General features: G+C 49.8%; 1 protein-coding gene across 2 annotated transcripts; it reads left to right on the forward strand.

Annotated features, from left to right (window-relative positions):
- Nucleotides 1-9,827: 9,827 nt before the first annotated feature.
- KDF1 (keratinocyte differentiation factor 1) lies at nucleotides 9,828-16,974 on the forward strand. 2 transcript variants are annotated; one of them, XM_019547975.1, is made up of 4 exons: nucleotides 9,828-9,918; nucleotides 12,045-13,162; nucleotides 14,881-14,955; nucleotides 15,615-16,974. In XM_019547975.1, the coding sequence occupies exons 2-4, from the start codon at nucleotides 12,064-12,066 to the stop codon at nucleotides 15,695-15,697; spliced, it is 1,257 nt and encodes a 418-aa protein (XP_019403520.1). In that variant the 5' UTR covers nucleotides 9,828-9,918; nucleotides 12,045-12,063; the 3' UTR covers nucleotides 15,698-16,974. The 2 variants fall into 2 exon arrangements, with proteins under 2 accessions (XP_019403520.1, XP_019403519.1); XM_019547974.1 differs by lacking the exon at nucleotides 9,828-9,918 and having other exon boundaries at nucleotides 11,474-13,162.
- Nucleotides 16,975-17,592: the final 618 nt, after the last annotated feature.

Below are 17,592 nucleotides of genomic sequence, written 5' to 3' on the forward strand. Positions count from 1 at the left end.
CACACTGGGTATGTCTACAAAGCAGTCATTTCAACCCACTAGCTTTGGCATTGTAAGCAGTGTAGCTGCAGTAACACGGAACTCAGCATGAGCTCTGGCAGCAGAGGTTGTGTAGCGATCGTTTCACTCAATGGCAAAATGCTGCTACCTCTGGTGCACAAAGCAGCAATTTGAACAGCTCACAGGAACCAACAGAGCAGGGACTGTAGAACAAACCTGCATCCAGCTGAAACTTGCCAGGAGATGGACTATTATAAGTCATTTTGGAACCATAGGTTCATACAATTCTAAGCCAGAAGGGGACATTAGACCTTGTATTGTACCTGTATACCACAGATCCTTAAATGGTAAGGGCCCAGGAAGTTGAACTCTTTTCAAGAAGGCATCCACTTTGGATCTGAAGATGTCACAAGATGGAAGTTTGCTCCAGGTTTTCCCTATATTGGGAACAGTCAGTGCTTTCTACCCATTTTGAATGCACTGTATCTGGTTTCAACTTCTAATCATTGGTCTTGTTTGCTTTATCCAGCAATTGGAGCCCTTGAGGACACAGTGCATTCTCTCCTTGAAGGCATGTACACACAGTGATCGAGTCAGCTCCCCATCTCCTTTCGGATAAACTAAAATAAAAGATGGAGCTCTGTAAGTCTCTTGCTACAAGGCATCTCCTCCAGCTTTCAGCTCATTTCTTCATAGACTTCATAGACTTTAGGGCTGGAAGGGACCTCGGAAGATCATCAGGTCCAGCCCCCTGCCTCAGGGGCAGGAAGTCAGCGAGGGTCAAAGGATCCCAGCAAGATAAGTGTCCAAACTTTTCTTAAAAGAGTCCAGAGTAGGTGCTTGCACCACCTCTGGAGGGAGTCTATTCCAGGCCTTGGGGGCTTGGACAGTAAAGAAGTTTTTCCTTATGTCCAGCCTAAAACAGTCTTGGTGGAGCACTGGACCTTGTCATCCCTTGCGGTGCTCTGGTGAACAGGTGTTCCCCCAGATCCTGATGTATACCCCTTCTGTGTCTCTTTCTATTCCCTTCTCCAGTTTTCACCAGCCTTCTTCAAATGTGGGCACCAAAACTGATGCAGAATTCCTGTATCTTGCCAGAACAGCCAGGTTATAGATGAGCCAGACTTAGTTCTGTACCCTTCTAAATGCTCGGAGACCGTAATGCTGTAGAGTGTCAGTGACTTGGTGCTCTGTCCCTTGTTTAACCAACTCGATCTGCCTACCTCGTGGAGCCCAGCTAAGTGAGAGCTAGTCAAGGGACCCTCTTGCACTGAAGAGGGAGAAGCTGTTCTCTGATCAGGAGTTCTGCATCCAGGCCACTCCTTCCTCATCCCACCCAAGCTGACTCTCAGTGATTGTCATGATAGCAGTGAGGAGCCTCCCTTCACTGGGCTATGACTCGAATGGCTCCAGGGCTTGGAGTCCTAACCAGCAGATTCTCTAACCCTGCTCCACACTGGTGATTCCAGTCCCATGGGTGACAGTGCTGGAGTGCAGGTGGGAGGTCTTCAAACAAAGCTGTGGCTATGAACTCTTCAAAAACCTACAGCACTCCCCTCCTACAGCAGAGTTTCTCCCAGCCTTCCCTGGGGGTTATTAAGCCTTTGGCACTACACCTTGCAGCCAAACTACCCATGAGCACTTGGAAATGGATTCCTGCAAAGAGGAAGCATCAAGGCAGTAGCCCCCCAGCCTCCCTGAAGCAGGTGTTGCTCCCCACGCTCCTGCCTGGATGCTTCTGCAATGCTGCAGGCTCTTTGCCCATGCTGACAGGCTATTAATAATTGAGCAGAGGTGTCTGAATTTAGCAGCAGTCAGAATAAACCTCTTTGATGTAGGAGCTGGGGCTTTGAGCTTTGTTCTTTCCTTCCCAGGAGTAGCCACCCCACACTTAAAAACAGTGTGCGCATCCATGCACACACACACTGCTAGATGTACACCTTGCTGGGGTCGTTTGACCCCAGTACTCTTTCCTGCCATGCCAGGGGGTCGGACTCGATGATCTGCTCAGGTCTCTTCCTACCCTAAAAACTATGAAACTATGAAACATCTCTCTGGCATAGGTATCCCCAAATCCTTTGCATAAGTGGCAGCTGAAGTCCCTTGTCACCACCCCTCCAAGCCTCCCAACCAGTGGGTGAAAAAGATTCTGGGGCCACATCTAGAAGCAGCCACTCCAAAGTAAAAGTAGAGATTCCTTTTCAGGGAGGGAGCAGTCGGCTGGGGGGACACCCCTGGAAGCAAGCAGGGGACTAGTTTCATCTTGTTCGATGGGTATGCACATTGACTCTTCAGTTCTTTGCTAAAAGCAATCAGCTCTCAGGGCTCCTCTCTGCAGCAACTTGCAAGAGGAGGCTGGCCCAATTTGTCCCAACAGCCTCCTCCTGCCATCAGCTGTCCTTTGTCCCCACTGCTCTGTTCCTCAGGTCTGCCAAGCACTCAGGATGTCTGTCACTGCTGTGCCTGTGCCCTGTTTCCATGTCAGCCATTTGCCTTGGAACTTTCTGCGTCAGCAGCAAATGCTCCTGTGCAATGGTATCACAGGCAAGGTGGCCTGGTGCAGCTCACACTGCATCGGCACTGCCTGCTCTCCTCCAGGTGAGATTCCAGCACATTTATATCCAGACTGTGGTAAATCCACAGCTTCCTTGGGATTCACACTTTGTCCACTATGACCACTTGTGGCAGCAGAAGGAAGAGAAATCAGAACCTCCAACTCTAGCAATCCCAGGCATTCTGAACTAAAGGAGAATCTCCATCAGTGGCTAATAGTAGATGGCCTATGACACACAGCTGAGTACCAGTAATTATGACTCTGTCCTATGAGGGTCAGAAATGCAGTTGCTGGTTCTTTATAGTCTGATTACTCCCTGCAACAATTTAGGTGGGGTTGTCTTCCTTCCTTCCATCTAAGTGTGATGGTTGTGATTCTTTGATGTGTTATCTACAAAGCAGTGAGCTAGTTCTTCACATTAGAGGAGAGAAGATAGCACTGAAAGAGGCAGTCTGAACTCTGTAACCTTTCAGAGGGATTCTTTTTAGATCCCCATGGTCTGAATGTAAGTTGGTGGCTATGTTTCCAAGTACTATGCAGCCCCAGAAAAACCTACTTGGGATGCAGCTGATCTAAAGAAATGTCAACAGCTTAGGAGTTGCAGTCTCATGAGAACAGCCTGTGAGATCTCATTTAATTCGAGCTCAAACAAACCCCTAGCCTGGAGTCAGCCACCAGTTCTGAGCACTGTCTGCATTGAGTCTGGTTTTGAGCACTGCTTCTTTGATCTATCCTAGCTGTGTCCATGTTGATGTACAGTATCTGCCTGACCTTCACTGTCTGTCTGAGAGAGATATACATACCACCTTGTAACTCTGAATGTGGCACATGTGGGGAGTTTTTGTTCTGTTTAACTCTTTTGGAGCTGCATTTTGCTGCAGTATGATGGGGAGATGTAGCAGCAGCCTCATGTCTGGTGATGGAAACAGCTTATTAGTGCTATAAAGATAATATATATTTCAGCCACTTGTCTGATCTTAATAAACTCACTCATCTTTATGGGAGGAATAGAACAGAGTCCTGGTCACTTGCAGGATTGCAATGTGTTTGTAAGACTCCATTCCATCTTAAATGTCCCTGTCCTTATGTTTCTGTTGCTAGTTTTAGTTGGATACAGTTTTCTTATTTACTTCTATGACACTGTGCAGAAGTTGTGTCTTATGAAAACCATTGACATGCTCCACCCCAGAGGTAGCCGCACCAGAGCAGGAAACCAATGAATTGGTCAGACCATGGGTTGCTCTACGGTGTGGGAGGAGATACAGGAGCTCCCCCTCACTTCTGAAGCAGGATCCAGCCATAGCTGGCATGGACATTTGACATCCCAAAGTGGATCAGGGGAGTAGTTTGAGAGCCCTTCCCCTTTAAATCTCCTCCACCTGCATAGTAGCCAGGAGACCTGATCCATCCCTGGGTCCAGATGCTGCAGCTGTTCTGCCTGGCAGAGCTCCTGCTATAGCAGGTGCTCCTCCAGAGCCCTCTACAGGGAGTGCATGCTGCTCCATCCATCCCAGGGGCTTCTGCTGCGGGAAGCCTTGCATTTCAGGCTCCTCTCTTCCTCAGTCCAGCCAGTGTGACCCAGGACTTGGCCTCATTGCACCAGTTATCCATGCTTTGCCTAGCTACTCTATAGCTAGCCAAGGTCAAGTGGGAGCAGTCGTACCTTGAACAGCACTCGAGCAGCCCAGAGCCACTACATCATCCCCATTTGCAGGATCCCTATGGCATTATAAGCTCCCTTGGAGCCATGAACCATCCCTGCATATTTCCAACCAATTTAAAATCTGTGTCTGGAAGATGCCCTAGAAACACTGATAAATCTTATTATCACGAGTTAATTAATATTATCACAATCTAGCTGGCAGTCACCCATGGGGTTTTACTGCAGGTGTCACTTGTACTAGCAGAGGAAACTCAATGCGGCTGCAGTGCCTTCCCCGCATCCACCTCACACACCCTGCCCCAGTTAAGGAAGAGGGCAGGGAGAAAGTCATGTTCAGTGGTTAGAACACATGACTGACTGGGAGTCAGGACTGCTGGATCCGGCTCCTGTGTCTGCTGCTGAGTCACTGCGTGAACCTTTCTCTTTCTCTTTCCCTCTGTGTGCCTCTACCACTTCATCTGTCAGGGATAAAGGTACTGACTTGAGGCCTAACAGGTCTAGAGAGGGTGAAGTTGTTCCTGTTTGTCCAGTGTGTTAAGCTCCACAACTGGACTGCATGGGAGGAAGACAGTCACTGCTGGTCATGAGGAAATTTGGAAGTGATACTGGTCGATGGTTGATGCATAACTTCGGGGTAGATTCCAGGGCCCCTTCTTCCACTCCATCCTGTGTGAACCAGAAACCATGAGACTGAATGACTGAGAGGGTGTCTTGGGTCACTGAAAGCCTCTGACACTCTGGCATAACCTGGAGCATGTTCGAGTCCCACTGCAACACCTGGAGCTCTGGGAGGGGCCAGGACTTTTTCCAGATTGACTGCAGCGGACAGAACAGGCTTTCAAATAGGCCGCCCCCTCAGCCTCCGCTAACGAGACTTCTAAGCAGTCTCCAAAGCTTCCTTCCACCGGGAGCTCAGAGCCTGCACTGCACAGACCCCAAGGAGCCTGCCTGACGTCAGCTGCTGCCTTATGTGCCGCCAGCTGAGCAGCTCTCGCCTCCATGGTGCTGACTAATGCAGCCTGCTGCTGTCACATTGAGTAGAGCTCAGCAGCAAATCGATCTTCTCTTCCCACCCAAGCCACGTTCCTGCTGTCACTAGTGCTTGGAGTCTGCTCAGTGCCCAGCCTTTGCATAAGGCCCTGGCATCCCCTTTAGAAGCAACTTCTCCAAGCACCATAGAAACTTATTTTTCTCTGGCGCTGTAAGTTGGCAAAAGTATCCTTTCTGATAGCCTTGTGTCCTGCACACAGAAATCCTGCTGGAAACCACATGCGGACAGAACAAGTTCAGGAAGTGACCTGCACAGCAAAGAAAGAGAAGAGAACATTGGCCACAAGTTTGGAAGGACCCAACATGAGCTAAGTCCAGGACATTACACACTCCCAGGGGCAGCATTAGCAGTGGAGCTGAACTGGTTTAGTCTACATCCAGTTTTGCCTTATCCCAAATAAAACTCAATGCATTTACAGCTTAGAAGGTGATAGTGGGGGTTGGAGGAATGCAGCAGACAGGCAAATAGGAACCATAGGAGCCAAATGGCTTCAAATATGGCTGAACCCAAAGCAAACTGTCAGAGCCCAGCAGCCCTGAACCCTGTGGAGAGTTGAGTTCACAGCTTGGAGCCAGGCGTAGCAATGCAGTAATAATGAATAAATAATGCCTGGGTGGCATTTCACAGCCTTGCTTTGTATTTTAGGCACGCGGTGAGGGAATGGGCAATGCATTTCCTAGCTGTGCTTCAAACTGCACACAAATCAAATGCCAACCAGCTAAAGGACAAAGAGCTGGAATCCAGCACAGTGCTGTCATGCCAGAGGCTTAAACCAATAAGCAGGCTTTGTGCCCTTTAGAAAAAGAACCAGCTCCTGGTAGTAACACGGTCTTTTGTACTGATCCTTCTCTCTCTCTCGCTCTCATTCTTGCAAACTGGCCGGCAGGCACATCTCAGACAATCTGCATCTGTCTCAACCGCGCTCTGACTCCATGGGTTCTGCTTCTGTCTGTTGGACACCTGCCTCGATCCTCCATTTCTCCTCCCCCAGGTGTCCAGTGGGGGCTTTGTGCAGGTGATGCACACCACTGCTTCCATCCTCTCACCAATTCCTCAGTGAAGAACAAAGTGGTCCCTACCACCATCCATCCCTCCCTCCCACCTCCTCTAGGGGAGTGAGTCACCAGCACTCAAAGAAAGATAGTGAGTCACTGGGGCTGGCAAGAAAACAGAATGAATGAGTGGTGCTGCCTGTCAGGCCTGCGCAGCGCAGTAGCATCTGCAGCACGCATAATGACACACCCCTCTGTGTGGAGGGACATCCCTCAGGGAGGACAAGCACAGAAACTCCTTGCCCTCAGGCTAGTAGGGAACATGTTTGCACTAGATGTATTTTCTTTACATTACACATCCCTGCTGCTGCACTGCTGCCACTGCTGTGGGCACCACCCCAGCAGCACCAGTGTAAACCAGTCACTGACATTCATTTCACAGTGTGCAGAGCAGGACCATGCAAGGAGGGGACTGAAATGCCAGTGACTATTGCTGCCTTGTCTCTGATGCAGGTATCATCGCTGTTCTCAGCAGTGGGTCTGTACCAGTAGAATGTGTTAAACAAGCACATTCAGTGTAGGCAGGTCTATGAGAAGTCCAGTTGACGTAGGGCTTGATCCAGAGCCCCTTGGAATCAGAGGGAAAATTTAAATTTCTGAGTTAAAACTTTCCTGCCTTTATGGGTCCTTGAAGACCCACTCTGGTCAGGAAATGTAGGGGTCACTGGACACTTTGTAGGAGGCCTTGCTTCATGTGGTTCTGCTCTTTTGTTTCAGATCCTTCTGCATTTCTGGGCATTGCAGTGGGGCACTGGGAGATGAATGCCTTCCTGAATGCCCAGCTCTTACTGTTCAGTGACAGAGCATCGAGAGAGGATGCTGAAGCTAGGAACCACAGGAATGGCATGTACAGAACACAAAGTCTATGACCACACACCTGCAAACCCTGCTGTGGGTAATGCTTGACTACCTGGCTATTAAGTTGAAGGCCTGGCAGCAAGAGTGATGGCTATCTGTAAGCATTGGAAAGATCAGATCCTGGGCAGACCAAGAATAAAACCAGTGGCATATCTTAAAGCCCCAGTTAGTGATGCAGTTACACACATGCTCATTTCTGACCACATGCTTAAATCCTGTGGGATTTGTCATGTTACCAGGCACTTCCAGTAGAGGACTTTTCACTCTGGAACTTGCTTCTCCTCTTTATTCATTATGACCAGAGATTACTGCTTTCCTGGGCTCAGTGCTTACATTTGCTGGCCCACAGAAGGCAGCAGGGTCCAATGGCTGGGAGTCAGGAGATCTGGGTTCTGGTTGACAGGTTAGGTAACCTCAAAAACGTTACTTTGGGACAACATTTGCAAAAGGGTCTGATTTGGTGTGACTCCATCTTTGTGGGGCCCAGCCCCAGGCATCGAGGCCTAAATCCTCAAAGGTGTATAAGTTGTTAACACCCACGGGAATCGGTGAGAGTTAGGTCCCTACAGACCTTTGATCATCTCAGCCTCAGGACCTGCTTCCCAGCCCCAATCCTAGGCAACGTCACTAAGTGTTGTGGGTGCTCAGCTACTCTGAGAATCGGGCCTGAAGTGTCTCACAATGCGCATCCCAAGTCAGGGGCCTGTTTTGCAACTGTTGGCAGTAATCCAGCTATTCCTCAGTTTCCTCATCTATAAAATGAGGGTGGCCTTTGCATAGCATTTGAGGTCCATGCACAAAGACCATGGTGCAAGTGTTATGTCTTAATGCGACCCAGGCTTTGGTCAGAGCGGGTGACAGCAGGGTGCACTTTTGCTTCAGAGGGCATGTCTGCACCTTGCTGGACAGTGCCCTGCCCACTCACTCCTGCTTCACATGTGTCATACACTGGCAAGACGTCATGTAGCCATTCCCTGGCACGAGCCCAAGGCATGCCCAACACTATTCTCAGGTGTTCTGGCTCTGCCACGCTCACTAGAGTCACTACGTGACATTCCTCCGGTGTGCAGCAGGCGTGCGGAAGGCAGGAACAAATGAGATGCGTTTTCCTGCCAAAGCAGAGTCTACAGGGTGTGCAGATGCTGTGAGAGGGGGGTCAGGCATTTGGCCATAGCAAGTAGAATTAGGTGATGCTTTCTTTCCCAGACATAGGCCAGGAAACCATGTGATGTCTCTTTCTTTTTTAATCGTCTCCAAATATAAGGCTAGGCGGCTTCCAGCTTCCAGGGGAAGTGGTGCAGGCTCCTAGCCTGGGGATTTTTAAAAGGAAGTTAGATGAGCACCTTGCCGGGGTCATCTGACCCCGGTGCTCTTTCCTGCCAAGGCAGGAGGTCGGACTAGATGATCTACCTAGGTCCCTTCCGACTCTAGCTACTATGAAACTATGAAACTATAAGGAATGACAAGGCCACAGTGTGCGGGGGGATAGTTATGAGGGTGGGGGAACAGCAGACATTACAAGGAGGGGAGGCAGGCCTTTGTAGAAGAACTAGCTATCATTCCCACAGTGGGCAGGGAGTTTGAGCTAATTAGTTTCACAGGTTTCTTCAGAGTGACTCTGGTGCTTTGATTTCCTATGTGTGTGCTTCTTTAAATTCTCTCTTCACTAGCTTGTTATTTCCAGGTTCATTGAGAGAAGGGTCTTTTAAGGAGGGAGTGAAGCAGAGAGCAGTGTGCGCACAGCACAGCATGACTCAAGAATGCAGTCACCGCACACTGTGGAGCAGCAGATTGCAGTAGCACATCCATCATAAAAGGATTCAGAAGTCCCCAGAGAGTCCGGGGGGGGACGGCAATCTGGTATTCTAGCCACTAGCCCACGCTCCCAATGCAGACTAACAAGCCAGTGCTTTGAGTTGTAGTGCGAATTGCAGCTTTCTGCAGGCCCCTGCTAGCCAGACACTGCCTCCCCCCTTCTCCGCAGCCATCACGTCATTGTGCTTCAGGCACGTTCACTTCCAGTTCAGCGTAAAGGGGCCGGGGGTCGCACTCCATCTGCCCTGGCCTTTGGCTGCAGAGATGCTTTCCCTTCCTACCTCATGCAGCTCACGCCTCGCAGGGAAACCGTTCTCTAAAGGCGTCAGAGTCCGGGCGATCTTTTGCTTCTCGTCATCACCGCGCCCCGTGCCTGCACCCGCAGCCCCTCTCCGCTCCGTCCCCATTACAAGGCTGTCCGGCCCACACCCAGGGCAGAGCTAAGGCTGGGGGAGAGCCGGGGCCCCTGTTCTGCGCCGAGCCCGGGGGGCCAAGGCCCGCTCCCAGGCGCCGGGGCTGCCGCCTGCCCCTCACCTCCTCACGGTGTCACAGCTCTCAGGGAGAAGGGTGCCGGACAGCTGCTCAGCCTGCTTCACACCAGGACCCGTCCCGACCCAGTGCCATTTTTGCTCCCGACCCTTTCAGGGAAACTCTGATCGAGTCCAACCCCAAAGCTCTGGCATGCTGCAGGAGGGGCTCCAGCCGCTAGTGCGGCAGTACGCCCATTTCATAGGTCGGCAAAGCGAGCCGCAGCTCCGGACTCAGAACTCGCGCCGGGCGGAGGGAGGGAGCTGGGCGGGGCACGGCGGAGAGGAGCTTCGCGTCGGCAGGAAGCGTGTCCCGCGCGGCGGCCCGTAGGCGCGGTCACGTGGGCGCACCTGGCCAGGTGAGGGAGGGGCCGGGCGCCGCTCACCTGGCTCGGCAGGTAACACCAGGCCCGGGGACCCCCCGCGGCACCGCCCCCCCCGCCGGGCCCCGGCTGCGGCTCGAGGCCTCCCGTGCCCCGGGGGAGCGGCGCAGGATCGGGCCCAGGGGTCCTGGCCGGGCCCACCCCGCAGGTAGTCGGGTGTCGCGCGTCGGGGCAGAGAAGGGGCCGGAAATACCCAGAGCCGCGGCGGCTCGGAGAGCCTGAACACCCCCTTCTGTCCCACCCTTTCCAGACGCGGCGTCGCGTCCTCCTCCGCGCGCCCCGGGCCCTCGGGGGAGCGACCCCCGGAACAGATGCCAGACGTCTCCTGAAGGCTGTCGCCGCCGGAGACAGGAGGAGGCTGTTGCCCGCATCGTGAGTATCACTTGAGGACGGTCCAGCTCTTTGTGCCCCTTTATCTTCTGTAGAATTGGGGGGCAGTAACCTGGCGAGTCTGCCTTCGTATCTCAGGATCTTACATCTGTAAGGGACTGACGGCCTAGGACGTGTCCGATCTCATGGTGGGACCTCGGTGTGAGGATGAATAACCCTTTCCTGTTGCCCACGGTCACATCCCACATCAGTTTGGATGGGTTTTTTTGATGCGTGACAACCGGATGTAACCGAGGTGTTGGCTTGTTGCAAAAATGCGGCGTGCTCCCAGCACCTGCCAAACCCGGCAGGAGCCCCAAGTGCTCGGCTGCTTTACAAAGCAGTTTGCCTGGGTGTTTACACTTAAAATATGGACTGAGAATATGTGAAAGGGAGTTCCCAGGAGATGGGCTTTTATACGTGTCAGCCAACGTAAAGAAGCAAAAATGACACTAGAAAGCAGCAGTACCTGGGGCTGGAGAGTTTACCCCTCCCTCCATCCCCCGCAGTGCCTGTTATTTCATGGGGTCTAATGCTCCTGCCTTTAAAAGGTGTCAGTGGCCAGCTGAGGTAGGACAGATATATTTTAGGATTTTCCTAAAATCCTAAAATGAATCCTAGCATGAACTTCGCAGGAAGCAGGCAAACTGCAGCCAGGTTCTGACAACTTAATAATCAGCCCAGACTAGTAAGGGCTGGCATTATCCAAGAAGCTTTGAAATGCTGCAGAATGATGGGCCCCAAAGAGAGTGGGGGATGGATGGCCACAATTACAGCCCAGCAAGAAAGAGACGGGTACATGTCAGCCCAAGTTCTAGGTATTTAACTTTCCTCATAACACACAAAGATTTAATTTGCCCAGCTGCTGTTTGCTAGGTGTCTGGAACTAAAAGTCTGCATACTGTGTTAGAAGAGGATGCAGATAGATGAGAGCAGAAAGGAAGTACCTTTGCCAAGCGTTTTGTTTTTCAGTTGTCACAGGTAGCCAGGTGCCCAGGCAGGAACAGTATAACGGTCAAATACAGCCCGACGCTTCACAGTTTACTTCCGAGGGCTGATTTGAGACCAGCTTGACAACAACTTTTTTTTGTTCACTTTCATAAAAGTGTCAGTGATGCAAACAAAAATGAAACACAGTCAAGTCTCTCTCCGAGGTGGTTAGCACAACATGGCAATAACTGTTGTAAACAATTCATGCTAGCACTAAATCCCTTGAATTCACTTAACGCCAAGTAGCTGAGAGCTCCACAACTGAGTTGGCTGCTTTTATAATGATCAATGGATTGTCATCTTCTCCTGGGCATGGTGTGTTTTGAAATGGATACGGCTCATTCTTGGAGCCCAGCTTAATCCTAAAGAATGCAAGACAAAGGGGAAATTGTTCAAAGGTAGAATGTGTAAAGGGAGACTGTCAGTTGGCCCCACCTGCAGCGGTGCCAGTCATTGTTATGCCTCTTGAACAGCAGCTCCAGAGGCAAACTCGCCTTCCAGCTGTGCCAGGGAAGCATTTTCTGAAAGTTCTAGTGACCCTGATGCCTCTGAAACTACTGCTAAAGTTGCCTTAAAATTGCTTTTCCAATTTGCAGTTTTATGTTGGAAGATATTGAAAACTAGACAGATGAAAGCCCTGGGAAACGTGTTGTAGGGAATGAGCCTGCCCTGGCCCAGAGGTGGGTCAGAAAATGATTTTCTTATGGTCTTTAGACACTGGCTAGCCCTAGAGGTATGGTGACAGTGGCCCTGACCTTGATACAAGCCCTTTTGTTCTTCAGGTGTCTGAGGTGGGCAGCCATGTGGGGAAGGCGAGCAGGACACCCTCAAGAATTAAGCAGCAAGTACCCAATGAACCTGTTGTACCAGGATGCTGTGCCCCAAAGGTGCACCCCATCCCAGGAGAGTGACATCAGTCTGGAAGTGTTTAGTGGATCAACCCCTGAACTCAAGCAGAGCCATAAGGCAGCTCAGCAAGCACGGGGCAGGAAAGCCCGCAAAGCTGACTCCAGGGACTCCAATGGGAGGGAGACGGAAACAATTTCCTTTATCTCCGGCACTGCAGAGGCTCCGCAGGCCCAGAGCTCTTGCTGCTCCTCTTTGTCTCAGGCCTGGAGCACCTACAAAGCTGTCTTCTGCTGTATAGTGACCTGTGGGGGCTGCTGTCAGGACTGCAGCGTTCGTATCCCCTACACAGGACACGCTGAGATTTTGGTAGATGATGGGAAGAACAGAGAGTATAACGGACGGTTGTCTAACAATAGTCCTGTCAACCTGTCCCCCACTGAAAAGAATGGAAACCCAAGCAGAAAGCCTATTATGGGGAGCAGCTTCAGTTACCCAGATGTGAAACTGAAGGGTATCCCTGTCTATCCAAATCGGAGCCCCAGCCACCAACTAGAAGCAGATTCATGCTATAAGGAGCCCCTACCAGAGAAGACCTTCAGGAACAGCATAGAAAAGCCACCGCCCCCTGGCAGCCAGCGGAGCTCTGAGGAGTATTACTCCTTCCACGAGTCTGACCTGGACCTCAGCGAGATGAGCAGCTCCATGTCCAGCAGGGAGATTGATGTCTTGATCTTCAAGAAACTGACGGAGCTGTTCAGTGTCCATCAGATCGATGAGCTGGCCAAGTGCACGTCAGACACCGTCTTCCTGGAGAAGACTAACAAAATCTCGGACCTCATCAACAGCATCACTCAGGACTACAACCTGGATGAGCAGGATGCGGAGTGCAGGCTGGTCCGAGGCATCATACGCATCAGCACCCGGAAAAGCAGGGTCCGGCCACACGTTTGTATCCCTGCGACCCAGAGCCATGAGGAGAGGACAAGCAGAGGCAACCCACCGGACAGTGGCAACGAAACCATGCCAGAGTCCGTAGTCGTCAGCCAAGACGGTATGTGCAAGTTCCTTTCCTAGAGCGGCGTTGTTGCTCAGCCCCCTCTCCAAGGGCTGGCTTCATTCTTGAGGTATTGAAGCCCCAGACTTGAGAGCAACTAGATTTTGCAGGGGGGCAGTTGATAACTAAACTGTGGATTCAGGGATTGCTTTTGGGTTGGAGGAATCCTTCATGTCCAAAATGCTGAACAGTTTCAGTTCACACCAGTCACCCTCAATGATCTACAGTGCACGCTTCCAGAAAACACACTGCTCTTTACTCTGCCAGTGAGCGATCTGAGGGGCCAGTCATTCTGACCCTATTTGAATTTCCTCCCCATCTGTAACCTAGTAAGTGAGACCAGGAGCCAAACTCAACAGGTGACCCAGCAATCTGGCATAGGCTAGAGCCCTTCCACTAAGACTTCTCAGCTGGCCCTCTTCATCAGCGCTTGCCCAATGCTGCTAGACAAAGTTTGCTTCCTTCTGTTGCTTTCTTCCCTGTCTTGCTTTGTCTCTGTGTGGAGCCTAGAGGACCTTCTGGTAGCAAGGCAGAGTCATAGAAGAGTAGGTCTGGAAGGGACTCTGGGAGGTCACTTCAAGTCCACCCCCCTGCTCAAGGCAGGATCAGCCCTGTCTAAACCATTCCAGATGAGTGCTTGTCTTACTTGCTCTTAGGAACTTCCAAGGATGGAGATTCCCTGGTCTCTGTAGGTGATTTGTTCCAGTGCTTAACCACCTTCTTCCTCGTATCCAACTTGCATTTCTCTCATTGCTATTTAAGGCTGTTGCTCCTTGTCTTGTCCCTCGTGGCTGTGCATCAGACACTTGTTCTCTCTGAGCACGCCTGGACATCGGGGTAAGGTTTCTCAAGTCATGTGAATCCTAGTCCTACCATGTTTATTCTTCAACCCCTTTGGTTCTCTTGAAAAAATTCTTCTCCCCAAACCCCATTTGTAACTTAGGGCTGGTCTGTGTCATGGCAGTGGTGCATCCTGGGGAGGATGCACCACTGCCACCCCAAGTCCACAGACACACTCCAGAGCCAAGTGTTGGCCATTGAGGCTGCTATGGTCTGGTTTCTGAGCCGCTGCCCTCAGGCCACTGAAGACCGAGACCAGTGGACTTGGTGTGTCCAGCCCCGTGTTCCCTGGGACATGCTACTGCTGTGGCATAAACAAATGCTTAGACTTCAGTAACATTGCAGATCATCTGGGGTGCCTGATGAGACTGCTCGTCAGTCTGTCGTCTTTACTTACATCTTGCTAGTTACCTGCTGATATCAGAAGTGATCAAAACTCAACAGGGAAGGGGGACTGCTTGCAGAGTATGAAAGCCTCTTTCTATCAAATGTGGTCTCCTACTTCTCTGTAGCTTGAATCTAACCAGTAGGACCAGCTACAAGGCACATTGCATTAGAGACGCTTGAAGAGGTGAGTATTGATGAGAGGGTGTTTGAAGGGAGAATGGGAAAAGCTGGTCTACTGTGGTCTCCTAGTTTCATTAAAATGTTACTATTCCTTGCACTGAAGTAATTAGCAGAGGGACCTACAATGTTCAGGCAAGCACCTGTCCTCTTATACAGCTACAGAATAAATCAATACCTAGTTATCCCTAAGAAACAAATGATCGTGACTCTAGAGGGAGAGCTTGTTATACTAGCATGCAGCTTTGGGCACAGGGTTATGTACACCTTGAGGTATTTCTCTTCTCAGCACATCCTAATCTTCTTTCTAGATTTGGCTGTGCAGATATCAGAGGAAACACCAGCAGATGTAATAGCCAGGAACATGAGGCGGCACAGCGCTGCAGGTAACCGGTCCATCTTGGGCTCCTAGGTTTATGGTGATGGTGGTAATAATCAGTGATAGTAGTGATGATCAGGCCTCCCCAAGTGTCAAGAGTGGGATAATACCTGGCTTGGGCATTGGAAGGTATATGACTGAGACTCGTGGACACTTAAACATTTGAATGGAGTTTGGGGTTTGTGTTCAGAGTGTTTCCCATGTAGACCCTCACTGGTGCAAAAAGCAATAAAACGGCAATCAGATCTTAGACCTCCTGCACACTGCTCCTTGGACCTGGGAATTTTCAGGCCCATATATTCTGGCAGAGTTTGAAAGGAATCAGAATCCTGATTCAGGATGGGATTCTGGATGCATTATACAAACTGAGGCAATTTACAATGGAAGCGAAGCAGATGAAGAACATTATTAGCAGATCTCTTGGTTCTTTTCCTCACCCTTGTTTTGGGCTAAGAGACTGGTCCTCCCTGTAAATGTGAAGTTCTCCCTTCCTCCTCCAATACTGTAAAACTCCAGGGTTATTTCTTGGCTGAGGGCTTCATGAAGCTCTCTTCTCCCACACAGTGCATGAGGCCCTTTGGGGTAGCGCTGTCTGGCTTTCAAAGACCTTTTAGCCGTAGTGGGTGTGATTCTGTGAGGACTTATCGATTCTCCTTTCTTTTCAAGGATCTCCAACGAGCAGAGATTCCTCCTTCCAGGACACAGAGACTGACTCATCTGGGGCACCTCTGCTTCAGGTTTACTGTTAGGGAAACGGACTGAAGCAGCATGCTGTGAGCACAGAGGTTGCAGGGTCTTATTGCACATGGAGTTTCTCGTCTTTTTTAACACAAAATATGCTGTGCCACTTTATTTTTTCAATTACTTTTCCTTGTTTCACACCTAACTTGCTCCTTGGCCTGTGAGTCACGTTGAAGGTTTTTGGACTGTAACATAACCCTAAGGAAATGGACTGTGTTTAGTCTCTACAGTTCATTTAGTGCTTGGTCTCTTATGGAGGCAGCTGATAAAGCAACCAAACAAAATGGTGCCACTGGTTCAATGGACAGCTTCAATGCGATGCACTCTATTGAGACCCAGCTTTCATCACCATTACTAAACAGCCATTGGATACCTCCTTTCAGTCACTGCCAAAGTGGTGTGAATCACACAAGGAATTAAACAATTACAGGTAGTGATTTGTAACTTATAGGCCAATCAGGATCCTCTACTTTCCTCTCGCAGCATAGATGACTTTGGGGTCTGTTGTTCACTTTTTGGGGAGACCTCAGAACTCAGGTCTTGGCAGGGAAGAAAAAGACCTGGTTTTTAATTGCAAAGCTCTGCCCATTAGCCCACAGAGAAGCTCTGCCTAGGTGTTTGAGAGCTAAACTGCCTTGTCATCCTTTCTGCAACCAGTTGCAAAACAATTAGCTTGTCCTTTGCTACCCTATAGGCATTACTGCTTGAAGGGAGGAGCTTTGCAGCTTGCATTTCTCCATACATTTTTTTTTTATCAGAACATCAAACAAAGCTGGCTGTGAGATTTAAGTGCCTTTGAATAGAAAAATGTTTGGTGGTCAAATAGACCAGCAATAAAACCAAGGGAGTCCAGTGCTGCTGGAGTGTGTGATAGAAGCAGAGTTGGGTTCTGGGCCCTGTGTTTGGTGTGCATCCCACATCTGTACCTATGCAAATTTTGAAGGTGGCCTTAGCTTAAAGGTTGACTGTACAGTCTCTGTACATCTCCTAGGCTTTAAAAGATGTGGGTGCTGTAGTTCCTTGTCCAGTCCCTGGGACCTTATGTAACCGACAGCGGTGAGCAAAAGCCTTTGAATTGTACCATTCAGTTAACTCATGTTTCAGTCCTACTTGGACTCGGCATTCTTGTAAATGACTTGTTTTAAAAAAAGAGAAGAAAAATCTATGGTATTTTTGTAAATAATGGACATTGGAAATGCTTAATCATGAGACGGCACTGATTAGATGATTGCATGTAGCCTGTTTAATGTGATTTTCATATCATTTAAAGCTGCTTCCAACCTCACATGTTTCTTTTGGGCATCTGTTTTGGTTTGGACCTTTGGCAGGCTCAGAGAGAGGTTCTGGAAATTTGGGGGGTCACTGAGACACTGGTGGCTTTGAGTGGCTTTTTGGCTTTGTTTTTAAAGCAGTTGAATGTAAAAATTTTAAAAGCCTCTCATTCATGGGAGGAGCTGATCTGGGTTGGGGCAAGGTCTCCTAGGAAATAGAGCTTGATTTGTACATATGTAACTTTGTATGCTGCATTTACTTGCTGGGCTGTGCTGGCTTCTCGCTTCTGAACTGATTTGTCAAGATGTAGCTGGAGAAGTTTCCATTTTTAAAGTGCTCATGTAAATGACATGGACGAGCCCAGCAGTTTTGTGTGGGTGGAACATCTTGGATAACGCCTGAAGAAGTGACTTGGGGAAAAGCTGCTGGAAGTGGCTACATGGTTGCAATAACAGCTTTTCTTTTCATATGTCTCTACAACCGCTTTTCTAGCCTTTGTCCTCCAAGTCCCTTCAAATGTATGTAGATTAGGTTTGTAAAAAAAAAAAAGCTGAGTCAGTCCCCAAAACTAGTGTTACTGTGGTGTCTCCTGGGGGTCCTTCTTCATGCCTTCCCTTCCAAAAATGTCTCT

The sequence above is a fragment of the Crocodylus porosus genome, unplaced genomic scaffold, assembly GCF_001723895.1.
Source record: "Crocodylus porosus isolate Cpor-Errol unplaced genomic scaffold, CroPor_comp1, whole genome shotgun sequence".
Lineage (NCBI taxonomy): Eukaryota > Metazoa > Chordata > Crocodylia > Crocodylidae > Crocodylus > Crocodylus porosus.

What these genes read in the sequence shown, in the direction of transcription:
- KDF1 (XM_019547974.1), top strand. Translation starts at nt 11,998, where the DNA reads ATGGTGACAGTGGCCCTGACCTTGATACAAGCCCTTTTGTTCTTCAGG. An exon ending in CGTAGTCGTCAGCCAAGACG is followed by an intron (nt 13,163 to 14,880) that starts GTATGTGCAAGT and finishes TCTTCTTTCTAG; the next exon opens with ATTTGGCTGTGCAGATATCA. An exon ending in GAGGCGGCACAGCGCTGCAG is followed by an intron (nt 14,956 to 15,614) that starts GTAACCGGTCCA and finishes TTTCTTTTCAAG; the next exon opens with GATCTCCAACGAGCAGAGAT.